This window comes from Monodon monoceros, unplaced genomic scaffold (assembly GCF_005190385.1).
Source record: "Monodon monoceros isolate NGI ecotype Baffin Bay Population unplaced genomic scaffold, NGI_Narwhal_1 Super_Scaffold_21, whole genome shotgun sequence".
NCBI classification, from domain to species: domain Eukaryota; kingdom Metazoa; phylum Chordata; class Mammalia; order Artiodactyla; family Monodontidae; genus Monodon; species Monodon monoceros.
This window is the reverse complement of record NW_021703778.1, coordinates 5,399,806-5,417,538: the sequence shown is the minus strand read 5'-3', so window position 1 is coordinate 5,417,538 and position 17,733 is coordinate 5,399,806. Positions and strand designations below refer to the sequence as shown.

General features: G+C 40.6%; 1 protein-coding gene across 4 annotated transcripts in view; it reads right to left on the bottom strand.

Annotated features, from left to right (window-relative positions):
• Positions 1-17,733, bottom strand: part of CUBN (cubilin) — a 264,461-nt gene that overhangs the window by 67,435 nt on the left and 179,293 nt on the right. For all 4 annotated transcript variants that reach the window (XR_003795949.1, XM_029238289.1, XM_029238291.1 and 1 more), the window contains exons 44-53: positions 14,607-14,781; positions 13,235-13,413; positions 11,869-12,078; positions 11,071-11,211; positions 10,205-10,386; positions 7,187-7,358; positions 5,877-6,083; positions 3,944-4,093; positions 2,008-2,129; positions 1,236-1,461 (exon numbers count right to left, since the gene is read on the bottom strand). Coding sequence is in view for 3 of the 4 variants with exons in the window: in XM_029238289.1 (XP_029094122.1) it covers positions 1,236-1,461; positions 2,008-2,129; positions 3,944-4,093; positions 5,877-6,083; positions 7,187-7,358; positions 10,205-10,386; positions 11,071-11,211; positions 11,869-12,078; positions 13,235-13,413; positions 14,607-14,781 (1,764 nt within the window). In the remaining variant the exon portion in view is untranslated. The remainder of the gene's footprint in view (positions 1-1,235; positions 1,462-2,007; positions 2,130-3,943; positions 4,094-5,876; positions 6,084-7,186; positions 7,359-10,204; positions 10,387-11,070; positions 11,212-11,868; positions 12,079-13,234; positions 13,414-14,606; positions 14,782-17,733) is intronic.

Below are 17,733 nucleotides of genomic sequence, written 5' to 3'. Positions count from 1 at the left end.
CAAACAAGAGCAATAATTTTCACTCCCCTTGAGGCTATGTAGTATTTGTGGCCCAACAATCTCAAGCTTTGTATTTTATTGCCACTAACACCTGAGAATACAAGTCTATACTTATCTGCAATTTTACGTTAACATCCTGGACGGGAGAAAATGATTTTGATCATTTGATCTTAAGATTAAATCTTAAGATTAAGATCACTTAATCTTCCATTAATTAACCTGGTTCATTCATATTGAAATGCTGATGGATGAACAATAAATTACAGGGATTGAAAGAAAGAAAAATCTAGAACTATTTTGTAATATTAAAGTATGTTCTTAAGAGATGGCAAAAGAAAAAAAAATATGAACTCAAAACAAAATGAAGTTAAAGAGTATTCCCTGTATCTTTTGCTTTTAAACCCTTGGAAAACCAATGGTTCACCTCAGCTCCCCTCTGCTTCAGCAGCACTCAGAGAGCTCCCCAAACACCTGACTCTTCTAGAAATAACTGCCCTGTGTGATGCTGCAAGACTATGATGAGATCCTGACAAAAGTGTCCAATGCAAGGCTTATATTTTCTGGGAATTTCCATGAAATGAAATTTCCATGAAATGTCATAGTTTGCAGGTACAACAAGTAATCTTTTGAAATAGAATCTATCATGTTTTGCCCCATACAGAGCATTCATTCTAAGTCACAAATCTTATCTTGTCACTTTGCTGCTCAGAACTCTTCAGATAGCTCCCCACTGCTCGAGGGATAATATAGAAGCCAAGGCTCTCCAGGATATGGACTACTTATTTTCCTGCCCTCAGCTCACCACTCAGCATTCTGCCTCCATGGTCCAAATATGTTCAACTACTTGTGATTCCAACAAATATTTTCTATTACTTGTGATTCCCTAGTTGTACCATGGCCCTTTGCCTGTGGAGACAGCACGGTGAAGTATTAAGATCAAAGTTTCTGGGCTCTGCTGTCTTCATTCAAATCTTGACTCTGCTGATCGTCAGCTCCACGAGCTGGGCAAATTATCCACCCATTTCTCCTGTTTCCACCCATGCAAGTGGAGAAAATGTGCACTGATACTGTGTCTTCCTTACAAGGTTGCTTCATGAGATGTCATGTGTAAACATTTAGAATTGAGTCTGACAGAGAGTAGGTACAAAATGTATACTTGTTGGGCTAGGTAATAAATTTTAAAAATACATCGATGATAAAAGACAGTAAGCGCAGAGAATGTTTCTTTCTTTTACCCAAAGTTTCTGTGTTCCATGTAGCATAAAAGCCACCATTTTGCACCGAATGGTCCGTGTTAAAAATCACCACCAGCTGGTTGGAACCCGACTGGATTGTCCTGGGGTTTGAATTTCCACAGTAGTGTCCTATGATGGGTGATCCAGGGGAACCACCGTTTCTGACTGTGACAGCGTCCCAAGCACAGGTTGAATGGGCTTCAATGTCAAAATCACTGAATGTCAGCTGCAGGAGAAAAGGGAAGAAATGAGGAAACACTCTGAGCTGTAAGTGAGCCTATCTACGTAGAGTTCGACTGAAGTCCTTACACACCCTTTTATTTTGTTTTAATTTATATAATTTTGTATTTATGTCTCTTATTTCATTCTCCCTTGTCCCCCTCTATTTTTTTCTTATTGAAGTTTCTCTTGGAAATTTTGAGAAGGGATATTTCTCCCAGAACGGGAGTCATTAGGGTCATCCTCAGTCCCCTGGGCTGGGATGGCAACTCATATCAAGAATATAAATACATCTCTTTTCTGGATGGGGAACTGTCTTCTATAGAGAGCTTCTCCTGTGCTTGAAAAAGAATGAAAGATGTTTCATTCTTCATTAGTTGTAAACTTGTAGATGCCAATGTATATACGCTAATCAGAGAATTTTAGGGAGAAGATGACCTGGATCAAAGCCTATTCTAATCACTTGCTTATTAAAAGAACTCTGTTTCCACACAGGACATGGTACTTTTGTTGTATAATTTCAGAATTATTTTACCCACTAATCAAAACTCACAGTGATGGTGTGGCCTTGTGGGGCTTCCAACAACCAAGAACAGTGGGTCAAACTGTCGTAAGAGGCTGGATAGTTGGGGCTTGAGATCACTCCACTCTCACCTATCTGTACTCCACCACAGTCTGAAATTAGATTGTAAACTTCTAAATAAGAAAGGAAAAAAACCACCAAATTCTGTAAAGCCAAAGTAAATACTACTTATAGCCATCGTACTTTATGATTTTAAAAAAGGACAATAAATGAATAAATAGATGAAATTGTACGAAAGCAAGTAAAACTAGATGGAAGATTAGAAATAAACAGAATCCCATATAGTGTTAATCCAGTGGAATCACACAGTGAAGGCAGGCTCAAGTTTGATACAAAGGAGAAGGAAGATTATCTGAAGCATAAATGGAGAATAATTAGATGAGCATAGAACTGACAGTAAATGCGCTAGGGACAAAGTAAAGAACATTGCCTTTCTTAAAAACACTAGGCCTGTGAAAATAAATGTAAGCTTGAAGAATATGATGAGTACCGTAACTAAAGACTTTGTCGTTTGACAACAAGCACATATATTGTAATCAGCTATCAAAGTGTACATTAGTATAGCAAGTTGAAACATGGATACATTTCTAAAGCATGGTATGGTCTGATGTTCCACACAAATAATACTGCTTCCTGAAATCTGACTCTTTTCTTTCAATCTGAGAAAGAAAAACCAGCTGGCAACATGGTTGACTGAATAGACAATCAATCTCACTCTTTTCTCCAACCAACCATTTGGTTATAACACAAAGAAATGTTAAATAAAATTATAACCAAAATATATTTGATTCATAGTCCAACTTAATGGAAAGAAAGGAGATCTCTAAGAACTATAAACAATAAATGTACTCAAATTCCAAGGGGTATCTTAAACTGAGTGTGTCGGTCGAAGAGGATATAGAATCAAGATGTGGGCCCCAGGAGTTGTGGTTTGAGGTTTGATGATCAGACAAAAAGAGAACATATGGCCTTTGACCTCCACAAAAGCAAGGGCTTTTACATAAAGTTCAGAATCTAAAAAGACTGCCATATTAGTGAGATGGACTAGAAAAACTCTAATGGCCCAGAGAAGCAGCAAGGAGGAGTACTGTCTGTCTTCAGCTGAATTTTCAGGTACAAACTGAATGTCACAGATACAAATCTAGCACAAAACATTAGCAAATTTTGTTTAGTAATATGTCCAAAATACACATGATGGCCAAGTAGGGTCTATCCCAGAAATGAAAGGATGGTTTAACAAGAGAAAAATCTTTTAATACAATTTTTCACATTGACACATTAAAGTAGGGAAAAATAGGATCATCTCAATAGATGCAGAAAAACCATTTGCCAAAATCTGACAGTAAAAAAAAAAAAAAAACTTTTTGTACACCATGAATTGAAGAGACTTCCTTTAATGTGATAAGGAGTATTTATTGAAAACCTACGAGAAGCCAGTATATTTGACAATGAAATGTTACAGGCATTCACATTAAGGTCAGAAACAAGATGCTGTCATCCCTTGCATTTGACATTATGATGGTGGCCTTAGCTAGTGAAATAAGACAAGAAAAAGAAATCAAGAATTGGGATTGAAAGAGAACAATTGCTATCAATTTGCAGAAGATATGACTGTTTACACAGAAAAACCACAGGTAATTTACAGACAAAATACTAAAACTAATAAGAGTCTAGCAAGATCTGTGGGCTAAAGTTTGATGTATTAAAATTTAAAAATTCCTAGATATAGGCAACAACCAGCTAGAAAGTATAATTAAAAATGCCTCATTGACACTGCCAACAAAACCAATAAATAAACCTAGAAATACATCTAACAAAATATATGTGAGATCTTTATGGAAAATGTCATTAAAAAATTTATGTATTATGTTATTGCCGGAGTTGGAGAGCTTATCATAAGTCTTACCTGTAAAGGAATACTGTGCATGGAATCCAACATGTTCTACACGTTCATTGGTGACAAAGTGTATCCATACCTGAGGATAAGGTATAACCAGTGGCATGCTAGGTTCTGAAGCTCCACAAAGTCTCCATATTGGAAGCCCGTCAGCATTACCTGAGCAGAATAACACACCAGTGTCACCATATATATATCTTTTGAAAAATATATCCAATGAATTCAGTAGGAAAAAATAATTAAAAAAAATTTAAGCTATTACATTGATGCACATTTAAATTCTGGTTTAATAGCAGACATTTCACAAACCTCCTTTCTATCTTTCTCAACTACAAAGGAAAGAGTGCCTCCAATGGGTAAAAAAGAATGCTTTTTTTGGTATGGGCCTCTTTCTCTATCATAGGTGTCATTTTGTTCCAATTCATGTTTTCATAATTATTGTTTAGCATATCTAAACAGAGACACAACTGTTAAAAAACTTTAAAAAAAACTTCTGGCTGTGCTTTTTTTTTTTTTTAAGGAGTAAAAAACACAATACTAATAGTGACAAAATACATCAGCAAGATAAAAGTGATAATTACCTAAAATTTTAATAATTTCTTCACTGTATTTAATCAACTAAAATGAATGGGATATTCCATACTCAAGCTAAGAACTATCAGACTTGGAGCTATTTTTGTGAATATTATTTTCCCAGTAATTTGATGATCATTTATTGCTCACACTTATCTCCTCACTGTTTAGTCTGTCAGACAACATCACTGACCTTAAAAGTCAACAAAACATAGTATTCTAACTGTCTCTAAAATGAGGGAATCGAGAGAAGATTGCATTTAACTGAATGAAATTTGATAGACAGCTGCTCTGTTTGATTCTATAAGCCAGTGGTTTTGAACTAAGCAGAGGGGCTGAGGATTTATCAGAATCCCATGCAAAACATTCTCAAACTACAACTTCCATTTCCCTCATAAGCCTTTTCTAGGTTCATCTACCTCCAAGAGGCCAGATGATTCTTCTGCTGAGGCAGTTGGTCTGTGACCATAAACTTTATCAAATTCTCTTTCTGCCCCCCATGTTCCCAAAGCCAGCATCAATTTCTACAGTTGCCCCAGTACATTGTCACCAGCAAACTGCATTTGCGTTCAGCCTCCTTTTCTTTAAATTTTGCAATAACATGGAACCCAGTGAGCCTTAGACAGCATAGCTGACATATTGATATACTGTTACTTTTCTCCCTCTTTTTTTTTTTCTTTAGGGGGAAAAGAGTGCCAATGTAACACTGGGGACAATTCAATGGATAACTTGTGCTTCCACTATAGAAAAGAACTAAAATGGATTTATCAGCCATGAATGCAGGTTTTTAAAAAATTCTTAAGATGATTATAGTTTACCAGGTATAGCTCAATCCATTTCTATTATGAAAACAAAGACAAACTTGACTGCTTCGGGGATAATTTCCTAACCAGCTTCTATGTGCTTTTCCGTTTAATGCATTGCGAAGTTTCTTTAGACTTCTAAGGCCCAAGGAGAATTCCACGGCCTCTTCTGTGAATCCTATAAATTCAGGAAACCACCAGCACACATTCTGACCATGTTACGTTCTAGTCTCTGAAGAAAGAAGTCTTGAGTAGATGAGAGTTGAAGGGACCACTTGAACTCATTAACAGAGCAAAGACAAACCAGAACCTCTCCTGGGTAAATGTCACATCAACTGAGACATAGGGTCTAGCTGAAAACACTGATCCATCTCATTCCTTGTTTATAGGGCATGTTGTCCCCAGCTGGGCACGTGCAGAATGATGGCTTTGTCTGAACAATGTTCTTCTGGATCTTATATACAATACATACATTTACAGCCCTTTGTCTCCCTTCATTGCTGGTGGCCTCCAGCCATAAGAAGGCTGCAGGTGAATGGGAGAACGTGCTCCTTGATTGGACTCACCCGCTCGGAACTCAAGGACATCAAACTGACAGTCCTGGTGACTTTCTAGGTAAAAATCCTCAAAATGAATGTAAATGGAGGAGTTTCCCTGGTGTGGATTGCTGAGCGTCCATTCGCAGTTTAGGTTTCTTGAGTAATTACTGACTCCATCGTAGCCAGGAGAAGTAAAGTTTCCCACAACGGAATTTGTAAGGGACCCACCACACACTAAGAAAACAGAAGGCAACAGAGAAAGTAGTTGTCAGATCCATGCCATAGCAGAAGATACAAAGAAGACAGAAAAAAATAACTACAGCAACCACAGCAGCTTCTTATTGCTTTGATTTGTTTCTCTAGATGAAGTCAGGTCAGGGCTGTGGGTGGGGGGCTGCCTCCTCATGCCGCCTACAGAAGTGGTTTCTGTGGATTTAGAAAGAAAGATGTACAAAAATAAGCAGCTTCTTTATTTTCCTGAAGATGTAGATTAGGTGGGTGGGGTTTGGCTATGTGTCAGTATCTCCTAATGTGAGCCTGTTGTTCATTAACATTTAATTTAGAGCAATATCTAAATATAATGGTGGTCCCGATGGCTACTGTTTGGCAATCTTCCACCTGACCCGCGAATTTAATTGGATAAAACAGATAATATAACATTGGCATTCCAATGAATTGGCTCCCTTTTAATAGGGAACGAATGCTCCCTGTATCAATGAAATAACTTAAAGGTCTTAAAAAAATATTCAGTTCCACTCTTCCTAAATTTTAAAGCTCTTAGATAATAACAACAATCCAGAAAGTAGGAGGATATTTACAATAGAAAGGCCACATCTTGCTAATTTTAAACGCTCTGTATCGTATGTGAACCCCTCAGTCACGTACGCTGGAAATCTGTATAAGGATGGATGGATGCCTAAGAAACAATAAAATCCGTGTGTCTTCAATTACTTTACTTACTCTCCGGGAGTAAGCTGCCCCTCAAGAGGTAGTTATCCTCTTCCAGGATAAAAGAGTTGCCCAAGGGCTGCGGGACTGGCAACCAACTATTATGGCGACACTGCATGGAACTGAGCTAGAAGCTCTTCTAACAGCATTTTCTAAATTTTCTAATTCACAACAGCAGTTTTCTTTCCAAAACTAGAGGTTTCTGTCTTCTGTTTTGGGGGTTTTGTGGTTGGGTTTTCTATCTGGTTATGTTTGTCTTTTGTGGAAGATCCGAGGTGTGACTTTGATCTCTAAAGGGGACATTCATGGCTCCACTGCTGTCGGCAGTAGCTGTGGGACACCTGCAGCGCAGACGATAACACAGGTGTATTTGTAACATCCTCTATTACCTGCGTCTTCACTGGACGTATAGGAGGCAGAGAAGCCTCCATATGGCCTGGATCCATCAGTGAAATAAACAACCTTCATTGTATTTCCCGAAGATTTGATCTCATTGGTACCATTCATGCTGCTACACAGTTTCTCTAGCTGGGGTGAGTTACTTCTAATGCCATTAAATACCTGTCGGAAAAAATAGTTTAACCTTTAGACACAGTCCATCTGACTATTTCCTAGGAGGTTACGTTCCCAGACCAGACACAATTCCTTCTAAGAAAACTCTGTGCTAAAATGAATTACTTAACAGTATGGGCACTTAGCCCAGTGCCACAAGCCACCATGTTACCTGGAGCACATTTTGTGGCCTCAGGGTCATTGCACTAAAATGGAAGTATTGCAGTCATGCCCTCCTGCCATGTGGTGACAAGTGAAAAACCGCTGTGCTCTTTGCAACTGGAAACTGTCATCAAAATGTAAAGAAGCTATGCCAACACGCTCACATCTTAGTTCACAGAGTTCACTGGGGAACAATTTTGTTTAACAATCCATCAGGACCTTTGATATTTGGAAAGAAGGCTTAAATGTTAATCTCTGATGATCTGAAGTACAGAAGAACTCAATTTTTTTTTTTTTTTTTTCGGTACGCGGGCCTCTCACTGTTGTGGCCCCTCCCGCTGCGGAGCACAGGCTCCGGACGCGCAGGCCCAGCGGCCATGGCTCACGGGCCCAGCTGCTCCGTGGCATGTGGGATCCTCCCAGACCGGGGCACGGACCCCTGTCCCCTGCATCGGCAGGTGGACTCTCAACCACTGCGCCACCAGGGAAGCCCCAGAACTCAAATATTTTTAAATGCCATTTTTTTTATTGGAGTATAATTGTTTTACAATGTGTTAGTTTCTGCTGTACAACGAAGTGAATCAGCTATACGTATACATATATCCCCTCCCTCTTGGACTTCCCTCCCACCCAAGTAATTTAAAAAATCAATCTCAATATAATAGTTCTTTCCTAATTAGTCATGCATTCAAAGCTTCAATTTTCTTTCTGGTTTGAATTTTTTAAAATGGATTAGAGTATTGTGGACTCCAAAATATTAAACAACTCCAGTTATGCACATAGCTATGACAATTGGCAAAATGTTATTCCGCTTCTTTACAAAACCAAGGGAATACTTTAGCACAGCTCAAGAAAGATCCAGAAGTAACTAAACAATAATAGATTGAGCGAGTGATAGCCCTGTTTCTAAGAAGGCCTCGAATGGCTTACGATTAGAAATAATGAGGCAGAGTATGACACTAAGAGCTACGGACAAGGGTAATGTATTCCATAACAAAAGCTGTACGCTTTTTTATTTACTGTAATTGATCATTAAATTTTGTTCTTCGGGGGCTTCTGGTTTAAAGTGACTTCCGGCTCATAGGACAGGACACAGAGCTTCCTATCATTTACTGAGCATGGACAAAACGCCAGACTCTGCTAATAACCCACTGGGATTACCTTATCCAATTAGCAACACAACCTCTCAGACATATAATATTACCCCTGTTTTCCAGATTAAGACACTAGAATTCAGAACGATTATGCAATTTGCCAAAATTCAAAGAGCCAGTAGTAATAAAATTGGGATTCAAATTATCCCTCTGATTCCAAACCATGAAGTAATGCATAAGGAAACAGAAAGTGACAAGTATTTCAATAATTCTAAAAACAGGAATGGGCAACACACTGCCAGAATCAAAACGGATTATTCACAACTAAAAGGCTAATGGAATATGTGCAAAACCACGATCAATGGCCTTTATCCCATTGACAGAGGCAACCGGACATGGGAAGTGCTTGTGGGTGCATCTTAGGGTAGTCAGTCAAGGAACAGAAAAGAAAAGAGGTCAGTGTGGTTGGGTCCTAGTGAGCAAAAGAGGAGGGGGGTTTGAGATAAGACACATGGGTAGAAGAAGGAAGGGGCAGCAGATAATGTAAGTCCAGTTGGGCCATTATGAAGATGTGGGACTTCCCTCTGAGTGAGAAAAGAAGCCATTAGAGGCTTTTCAAGGAAAGCCTCATGGTCTGATTTAGGTTTAAACCCATCACACTGGCTGCTGTGTCGAGATGCAGAGAGACAAGGGTGGAAGTGGAGACCAGTTGGAAGTTACTAAAATAAATCTAAATGAGTGGTGATGGCGGTCGCAGTGGATGTAGTGAGAAGTAGTTAGATTCTGGATCTCTTGCAAAGATCTAGCCGAGCGAGCTTGCTTATGGGTACAGTTTAAGGATGTGAAAGAAAGAACTCCAAAACAGACATCAAGGCTTTGGACCTGAGCAACCAGAAGTTTGGAACAGTTATTTACTGAGATAACAAAGACTGGAGAAACGGCAAGTTGGGTGGAGAATATACTAATATTCGTCTACAGTTAATACAGTATAAACATATGTGTATCTGTCGTTCACAGTTACCACTCACGGATTTCATTAGCTTTCTTTTGCTAAGGGAAGCTAAGAATACTAAGGGTATTATACTTATACTTAAATATAATATTATACTCAAATATAGTATTTGAGATTATACTGAGGGTATAATCTCAAAGCATGGGCTCGGCAACCTGGAAGACAGTCGACCTTGGTCTTCCAGAGGAGTCACTCGGCACAACCAGCAGAGAATGGTAATTATGCAGGACCACCCATCTGCTTACAACCTTTGGTGGTGGCTTGTCCTGTGACTCTGGTCCCAACCATAGGCTTAACTTTTCGGTTTACGCAGGTTTTTCCATGTGTAATGATCATTTGCTTGAAAATTTATCCTGCCTATGACCCTGATAGAGGTTGAGACAACTAACAGTCTCTTAAAACAGCTTTTATAAAAATTATGGCAAACATTTATTGTGACTTTGCTCTACCTAAAATACTTAGAATTTGTGTGAGATACAGTTGCACGGAGGGGAATATTCCTGACCTAGTTTTCTGACTGTGATTTATGGGTCAATAAACTCCTTAAACAATGGACTATAATATTCCTAACAGCAGGGGACACTTACTGTCACATGCTCACTGCTGCAGAATGGATGGTCTTCTAGCCTCAGGTTGTCAAAAGTGAGGGTGACCCGCTGTCCTTCCTGCACAGTGATTCTCCATTCACACATCCAGCCATGAGGATTGGGGTTCAGGTAGTTGGGAGAAGTGAAGGTCCCAGCAGGGCCCTGGAGATCCCCACCACATGCTGAAGGCGGGGGGGGGGGAAGAAAGAGAGAGAAGAAAACAAAACCCAAAAACCTAAGAAAACTTCCAATCCAATCCTATAAGGAATGTTCTCAAAAGTAAAGCATTTTTTTTTATTGTCCCACTAGACAAAATCAGTGCTCTTATTTATCACTGTATGTACACAAGGACTATCTCTGATATTCAATGTTTAACCTCTGCTTCCATAGACGGTAGTTCACTGGCAGCCTTTTGTCATCATGGCCCAAGAAATATGAGAGTCCAGTAAGTGCAGTAATCGTCAGAGTCAGGAAAATCAGAGGGCTAAAGTCATCATCCAGTTTTTTCAAGACAAGATCTTTATTTCACCCGAGCTTGTCAGGGAATTTGGAATGCAAATTCTGAGTGACTCGAGCACCAACAGACTGGCTTTCTTAAGATGAGGAACGCGGCTCTCACCTCCTGACACCCCTCACAGCATTAGATCCGTTCCTTTGTAGCACTGATTGCAGTTGTGATTTTTCATCTATTGGTGTGACTATTTGATTAATGTCTGCCTCTCCGCTAAACTAGTAAGGCCCAGGAAGACAAGGGTCACGGTGTCTTTGTTTAGTTATTGTCACACCACTGCCTAAGAGGAGTGTCTATCCAATGTAGGTGCTCAATTTTATATATATATATATATAAAATGAATCAAAGAACATACCTTCCACGCTGGAGTCAAACCGCAGTCTGAATCCTGAGGCAGTGAGAGAGCCGTCTGTGACAAACCTGACCAAAGCGACATTGCCAGAAGTATCTATGCTGTCAGGAATGGTGTTCCCACAGTACCTGCCCAATAGATTACCTGTGAGAGTCAAATAATTAAGTATTTATATGTCCAGGTGATTGATTTCATTTCACCTCCACTTGAGAAATTCTGCATGTACGAAGAAAAAGATAATAATAGGTAAGACCCTGGCCAGGAAGAAATGGTGACCTCTGGCAAGAGAAGCAGGTCAAACATGAATAAAAATCAATATATTCAAGTATATGAGGAAGTGTAACAAAAACAGCAACCAATCAGAGCCGAGGGCAGCAGCACAACGAGGAAGGCTGCCCATGTGGTCAGTGAAGTGGTCCAAGGCGACAGAGTGACAAGCATCCGCCTCATAATATTTCCAGGGTATGTTACCGTTTCCCTCCTTACCTTACAGGATGCCCCTCAAACATCTGAGCGTGGCCCTGGAAGGTCTCCCTGGAAGAGGGTGCCTTCCGGACACAGTGCTCTCTCAGTGTGGTCTCAGGATAAGCTATTTAATGACACCGGGGCTTTGGGCACCACTGTTTCAGGGCTAAGAACCGAGGGAGAGAAAACCTGGCACTGTCCAGAACTGACTGATCTGCACTTCACCGCAAAAAAAAAAAAGTCTTGCCTTACTTGGAAGTGAGGAAATTTCAGAGGCTGAGTGAGTAACCTGTGAAAATAGATAACCCCAAAAGACAGCAGACATATCTCACTGACCAGACGTGTGGTTTTCCCAGATCTCCACGAAGTCTCGTTCACAGCCAGATGAATCCTGAAGGCTAAAGCCTTCAAAGCGGATGGTGAGATAATGTCCCAAGGGTCCCTGGAGATGCCACTCACAGAACAAGTCGTCTGCATACGGAAGCGTTGGGTACCCGCTGCTTTCAATGACTCCACTTTGCCCTGTCACCCTTCCTCCACACTCGGCTGCAGAAAAAGAGCAATATTCTATCACAGGTTTTCTTTTTTTTAATTCAACCAGCACCTTTAAAAGCTTTTAGGTGCCAAGTGAACATGAACTGAAGTTTTAAAAATACTGAAAAGGTATGAAATGAAATCTGCTATTGGTGTACAGAGAAATGATACCACAAGTCCAATCTAATAATGGGAAAGGGAAGACGGAAAGATGTTGAATGGCATATTCTGTAACGGCTCATGAATTCTCTTGGGACACTATGTAAGAGCTATTAGCTGCAAGTAGGTTTCATTCCAGAACTAACTGAGAGATCGATAAGGGCCTGCCTAGTACCCTGTGTCAGTGATTCTGTAGACTAAGTCCTAGCTCAGCTAAAAACAATGCTGTGGTCGATTAGTCATGCCTACCATTTCTGGTTTATCAAATAAACGGGTTACTGTAGTAATGGGTATCTCAGGGCCTTGAAAATTACTATCCAATTATTTCTTATCAGCTGGATGTGGGAGATTGAATTATATACAATTTGCCTCAGGCTATAAAATGACCCATGGTGTAGGTTAAATATTGTTACAACTAGGCTTTTCAAGTTTTGAACGCATTAAATATGTTTGGTTAGTGTTCAGACCCAACAGATACTAAATTCTATGTAATTGTGACCATATTGTAGTGAATCTTCAGAATGCATTATTTATTACTCATTTTTTAAAGGAAGGAAATCAAAACGTTGAATGAATGACCTGGCGCTAGACACTTGGGGGAAACAACATCTCAATTATCTATTAATGTTGAGGAGGTCAAAGTCACTGTTCTAAAAATAGTTATTTGATTACTAAAGAGTTTTACATTTTAATATTGTACATATTTCACGACAAGAGGAAGAAACAAGAATTTAACTGGATATGTTTTTCACTAACAAGTTAGGGAAAAATACAAAATATTCAAGTTTACTAAAAAGAGTATTTTTAAATGGAAATTAAAGTAAAAATTAAAATTGATAAATGACTTTGTGGTTTTAAACATTCACATTCCTAACTTATTTCTATCATTAAAATAACTGTGAAAATTAGGCAGATAGAAAGGCTTCTTTAAAAATGGCATGATCATTTCAAAAGTTTTAATGCAATTATTCTGTCACTACTTTCTTATTGAATATAAAAATGTTGTTACCTATGGAATACTTGGCCTTGAATCCCACGTGAGTGGGGCTGCTGTCAGACCGGAATCTCAAATACATCAGCTCTCCTGAGGACAACTGACTGGCGGGCAGAGAAGCTCCACAGAACTTGGAAAGCATCGGTGCATTTGAATCAGCACCGTCTCGCAACTCAAGGTAACTGGACGTACAGCTACAGTGGAAAGAAAATTCTGTTTAGTTTGCAAAGTCTATGGCTTTGACATATTTTGATAATAAAGATTTCACTTTCTCCAAGGGCATTATTAAATCGTCATTTCTGTAGCGCTATGTACACAACACAGCGTAGACACTATGACAGAGTCAGTGTCGGTGGTGTGTCACTTCAAAATGCCATATGATATTTTTCTGAATTATACACTCCAGTTTGTAGCTGAAAAAGACAGGTTTTACATGTACCACAATGAAGAATATGTACTCGCCTTCCATATTCTGTCGGTCTTAGAAATGTAAAGATCACTCTCGAATCAACCCCTAGGAATGTCAAAACACAAGGATTTTGTTTCACACGATGTTATGACACATTTCACATGACAAAGGTGAACTCTCTCTTGATAGCTATGTAACCGGGGCTAAGGGAGAATCTCAGCTGGAATTTTCCGTGTCCCTAAAAGGGGACAAGTATTTACCCAGTATTTCTTGAGAAAGTCAACCAGCCAATTAATGCTCAGTGAGGGGAGAGTGGCATTATATCAGGAGTCCAGAACTGGAAAGCAAAAGCTCTCATACCTAAGCTTTGCACCCTGCACGCATTCATGTGGATGTACACACATGTTTGTTAAATAAAGAGAAAGATACAGATTTTTTTCAATCTAGGTAGTTATTCCATCTGTGTTCAACATAGTCAGACAAACCCTCTGGTTTGTAATCTTTAAAGATTCTTACTAAACAGAGATTGGGAAATCGTATTGTCCTTGCTTTCGTCCTGTTTCTGACACTGGTGACCCCGGGTGTCACAAATTTCTATTTGTTAAACAGATACTTTATCATTTATGACACTGAGTATGGGGCTGGCCGAATAAATATTCGTCTACCAGAGACACTCTCTTTTTCCTGTGGGAGGAAGAGCGGATAATATAAATCTCAGACAGCCACCCTCCGTGTCTCTCGGAGGATGTGCACAGGGTCAGGAGGGACAGTGTCTGTTTACACCATCTGCTCAGCTGATGGGTGAGTGTCCGGCAGGCAAGGTTTTCAAGCTCCAGGTGTTAAGCATTTCCCTTCCCCGTCCCTAGATTTCCTTTGCCGTATATGCTGCTGAGCGAAGAAGAAGGAAATTGTTCTGAGATGTGACAGCTGAAAAATACTAACTCTGGGTAGGAGGAAAATTAAACGGAGGTGACCTACTTGGGTGTTACTTCGACATTGAATTGATCTTCAAACTGCAGCCTTATGAGCTTCCCCGGAGGAGCAGCTATGAGCCAGCTGCAGTCAGCGTGCTGTGGATAATTGCTGGGGTGGTTGGGGGAGGTTACGTATCCAGCAGAATCCGCATCGTGGATGTAGATATTGCCCCCACAGGCTGTCAGGAAACACAGTTAAATCAACCTACCATCTGGAGACAGAGGATGCAGGCGACTGCCACCTCCATTTTTAAAGGTCTCTTTATCTGTACCTCCAATCTTAATTTCCTTTCATCTGGAATTATCCTCCTTTTCTTTTTAAAGCAAATACATTCTGAATTTGCTATCAAGGGAGCTATCACATGTATCACTTTTTAACTCGCCAAACCATATGTTCTCATTGGAAATTTCACTCCTTCCTAAAGCCAACCAAAAGATTATGGTGCATGGTGCGTGCAGTAGCACATCATGGAAGCATAACGATATACCCACCACTTTGATAAGCACGTAAAGGCACCAGCACTTTAACTGCCCCCTGACCATTCAGGTCAATAGACTGATGTTTAAAAGACTAAGCAGATATACATTTTGTACAACTCTGTGGACATTCACTCCTTATGTTTCTTTGGGATTTAGGTGCATCTGAAGAGCAAGAGATGAACGGTATAAGAAATTTTATGAGCCAGTTTTTTCGAGAAGATAATGAGCTTTTAATACTTTTTTAAAAAGCCCAAAGTGTTAAGTAAAAATACTTTCCTTTTATCAATAAACATTTTTTTTGGCAATCTCAGCAAACAAACCACGTAAGAACAATCTGGGTACTTACAATGCCAATGGAGTTAACCTGTTCAATAACTTAGCCTCACAGATACTGAATCTGCTAAATTCTATTGACATTTGTTTCCAACATCATTCAGCCACTTAAGGGCACATCCTGAGTTGTGCCATTACCTAGAACTCCTTCATCTCTGAAACCCTAGACGTTGAGCTCCTTTGACTGCCTTTAACTCCCTTGCTCCTGGTCTTTCCTTCAGATGCTCCTTGCAAAACCCTAATTCGGTGGTTGTGTTCCATTCAAACCATTCGTGGAAATTGATGCCACAACACATGCACGTTCTCTGCTCTCGACACTGCTAAGCCATCCTCCCATTTCCTCAGATAGATGACAACAGCTGTATAAAACCAACTCGACTCCCCAAACCCTTCGTCCTCCCCGTTCCCTCTGTCATCTCAGCATGCTACTCTGAGTCCTCTTTTAGAAAGGAGAAGTCAGATGAGAAGTCCCTCAATTTTTTACCCCTTATTTGTTACCATCCTTAAAAATTCATCTACATCTCTACCCTCCTTTATTTCTCCCTGTACGCTGCCTTCATGTATCTCGGGGTTGGTCTCCCAATCCATTCTGTCTCTTTAGGGACCCTGCTCTATTTAATCCCTCCATTTATCCTGTGCTTTTAATCTCATTCTCTCCCTCTCTCTCTCTCTCCTTTCCCTCCCCCCTCTCTCCTCCGTGATACTTTGACCTTTCCACATATCACGAGCTCAAGTAATTTACAGCCACTTTCTTTACGTCCTCCTTCCCCCTTCACTCGTCAACCCTCTGAAAGCACTCTTTTCCTGGTCCCCCATCACCCTACAGTCACTTTACCCAAAGATGTTTGAAATCATTATTCTGTATCCACAGCAGTTAACGTGTTGACCACACCTTCCTTCTCTACATTGTTGCCCCTGAGCTTCCTGGACATTAGCTCTTCTCCTCCTCCTTTCATCCCTCTCACCATTTCTCCTCTGGTCCTTGGGTGCCTCTTTCCAGGCCTTTCCTGGCATTGCTGGAGGTCCCCAGGAATCCCCCTGCAGGCCCTTCATCTTCTCAGTATAAATAATTTCCTGGCTAAGGTCATCCACCCTCGTGACTTAAAATGCAACCAGTCTTCTAACAGTTCCCGTATTTCAAGATTCAGCCCAGATCCCTGTTCTGACCTCCAGACTCCTGGTCCAGTGCAGGGGTCTACTGGACACCCCGAGGGGACATCATTCAGAGATTTCAAACCGAGCATGTCCCAGACTGCCCTTACTACCTAGCCGCCGCCCAGAAGTCCGTATACAACTGCGTGACCCTCTTCTTACTGACCACCTCGTTTTCTCCTTAATGCTTGTTGCCATATGACACGCTGCATCTCTTCTTTCTCATCTGCATTTTAACACTGAAATTAAGCTCCATGGGGACATGGATTTTATTCGTTTACTGCTATATCCCCGGGGCCTAGCATAGTGTCTGTCACACGGCAAGTTCTTAATAAATGTTTGTGGGATAAATGGATCCACCAGCCAGAAACCTGGGGGTCATCTATGGCACCCTCCTGTCCCACATCCAAATCCACTCAATTCCGTATTTATAATCTCTCTCAATATCCCTTGTCTTCTGCATGCTTATTGCCATTGCCTTTGTCCAGGACCTAATAATTCCTCCCTGAATTACTCTTTCACCTGCTCTCTCCACCTTAGTCTCTCCCCCTCCATGTGTTTTCAGTGCCACTGCCACACGGGCGTTTCTGATCTGACAGTGCCATTCGTGTTTTGGATTAAAACCTTCCAAGGGCCCCCACTGCCTTCCAGTGAACATCTTAACTCCTTTTGGTGCCGCCCTCATGATTCCTGCCTGCTTCACCACCATGATGTTTAGCTCCTTTTGACTCTCTTCTCCAGCAGTTGTGAACTCTTTCAAATTCACGGAAATGCCTTGTTATCGCACAGCCATCGAGACTTGATATGTTGTCACCTCCTCTCTTCACTGACTGGCAAATCTCTGTCAGCTTCCTTCCTCTGGGAGCCTTCTCCCACCCATAGCTCCCGACAGCCCCTCCTTCTAGCCTCATCGTACCGTGTCCTACCTGTGCCTTTGCTTGTATGTCTCCCCCTCTGCACTGAACTCCTCAACAGACTTGGTAGTTTGCACAGTGTGAAGCCCTTTGTAAATGTTCAATTAATTAATTAGAATGTCAGTCAGTCCAGTGAGAATAAAAGCATGGAGCACAGGGACACAGAACTCTCAATCAACCGTACTGAAGGAGTGTCCTTGGAGAACGATGGTGTAGGACAAGGCTAATTCGATGCCACAAGTTGTTCACTGA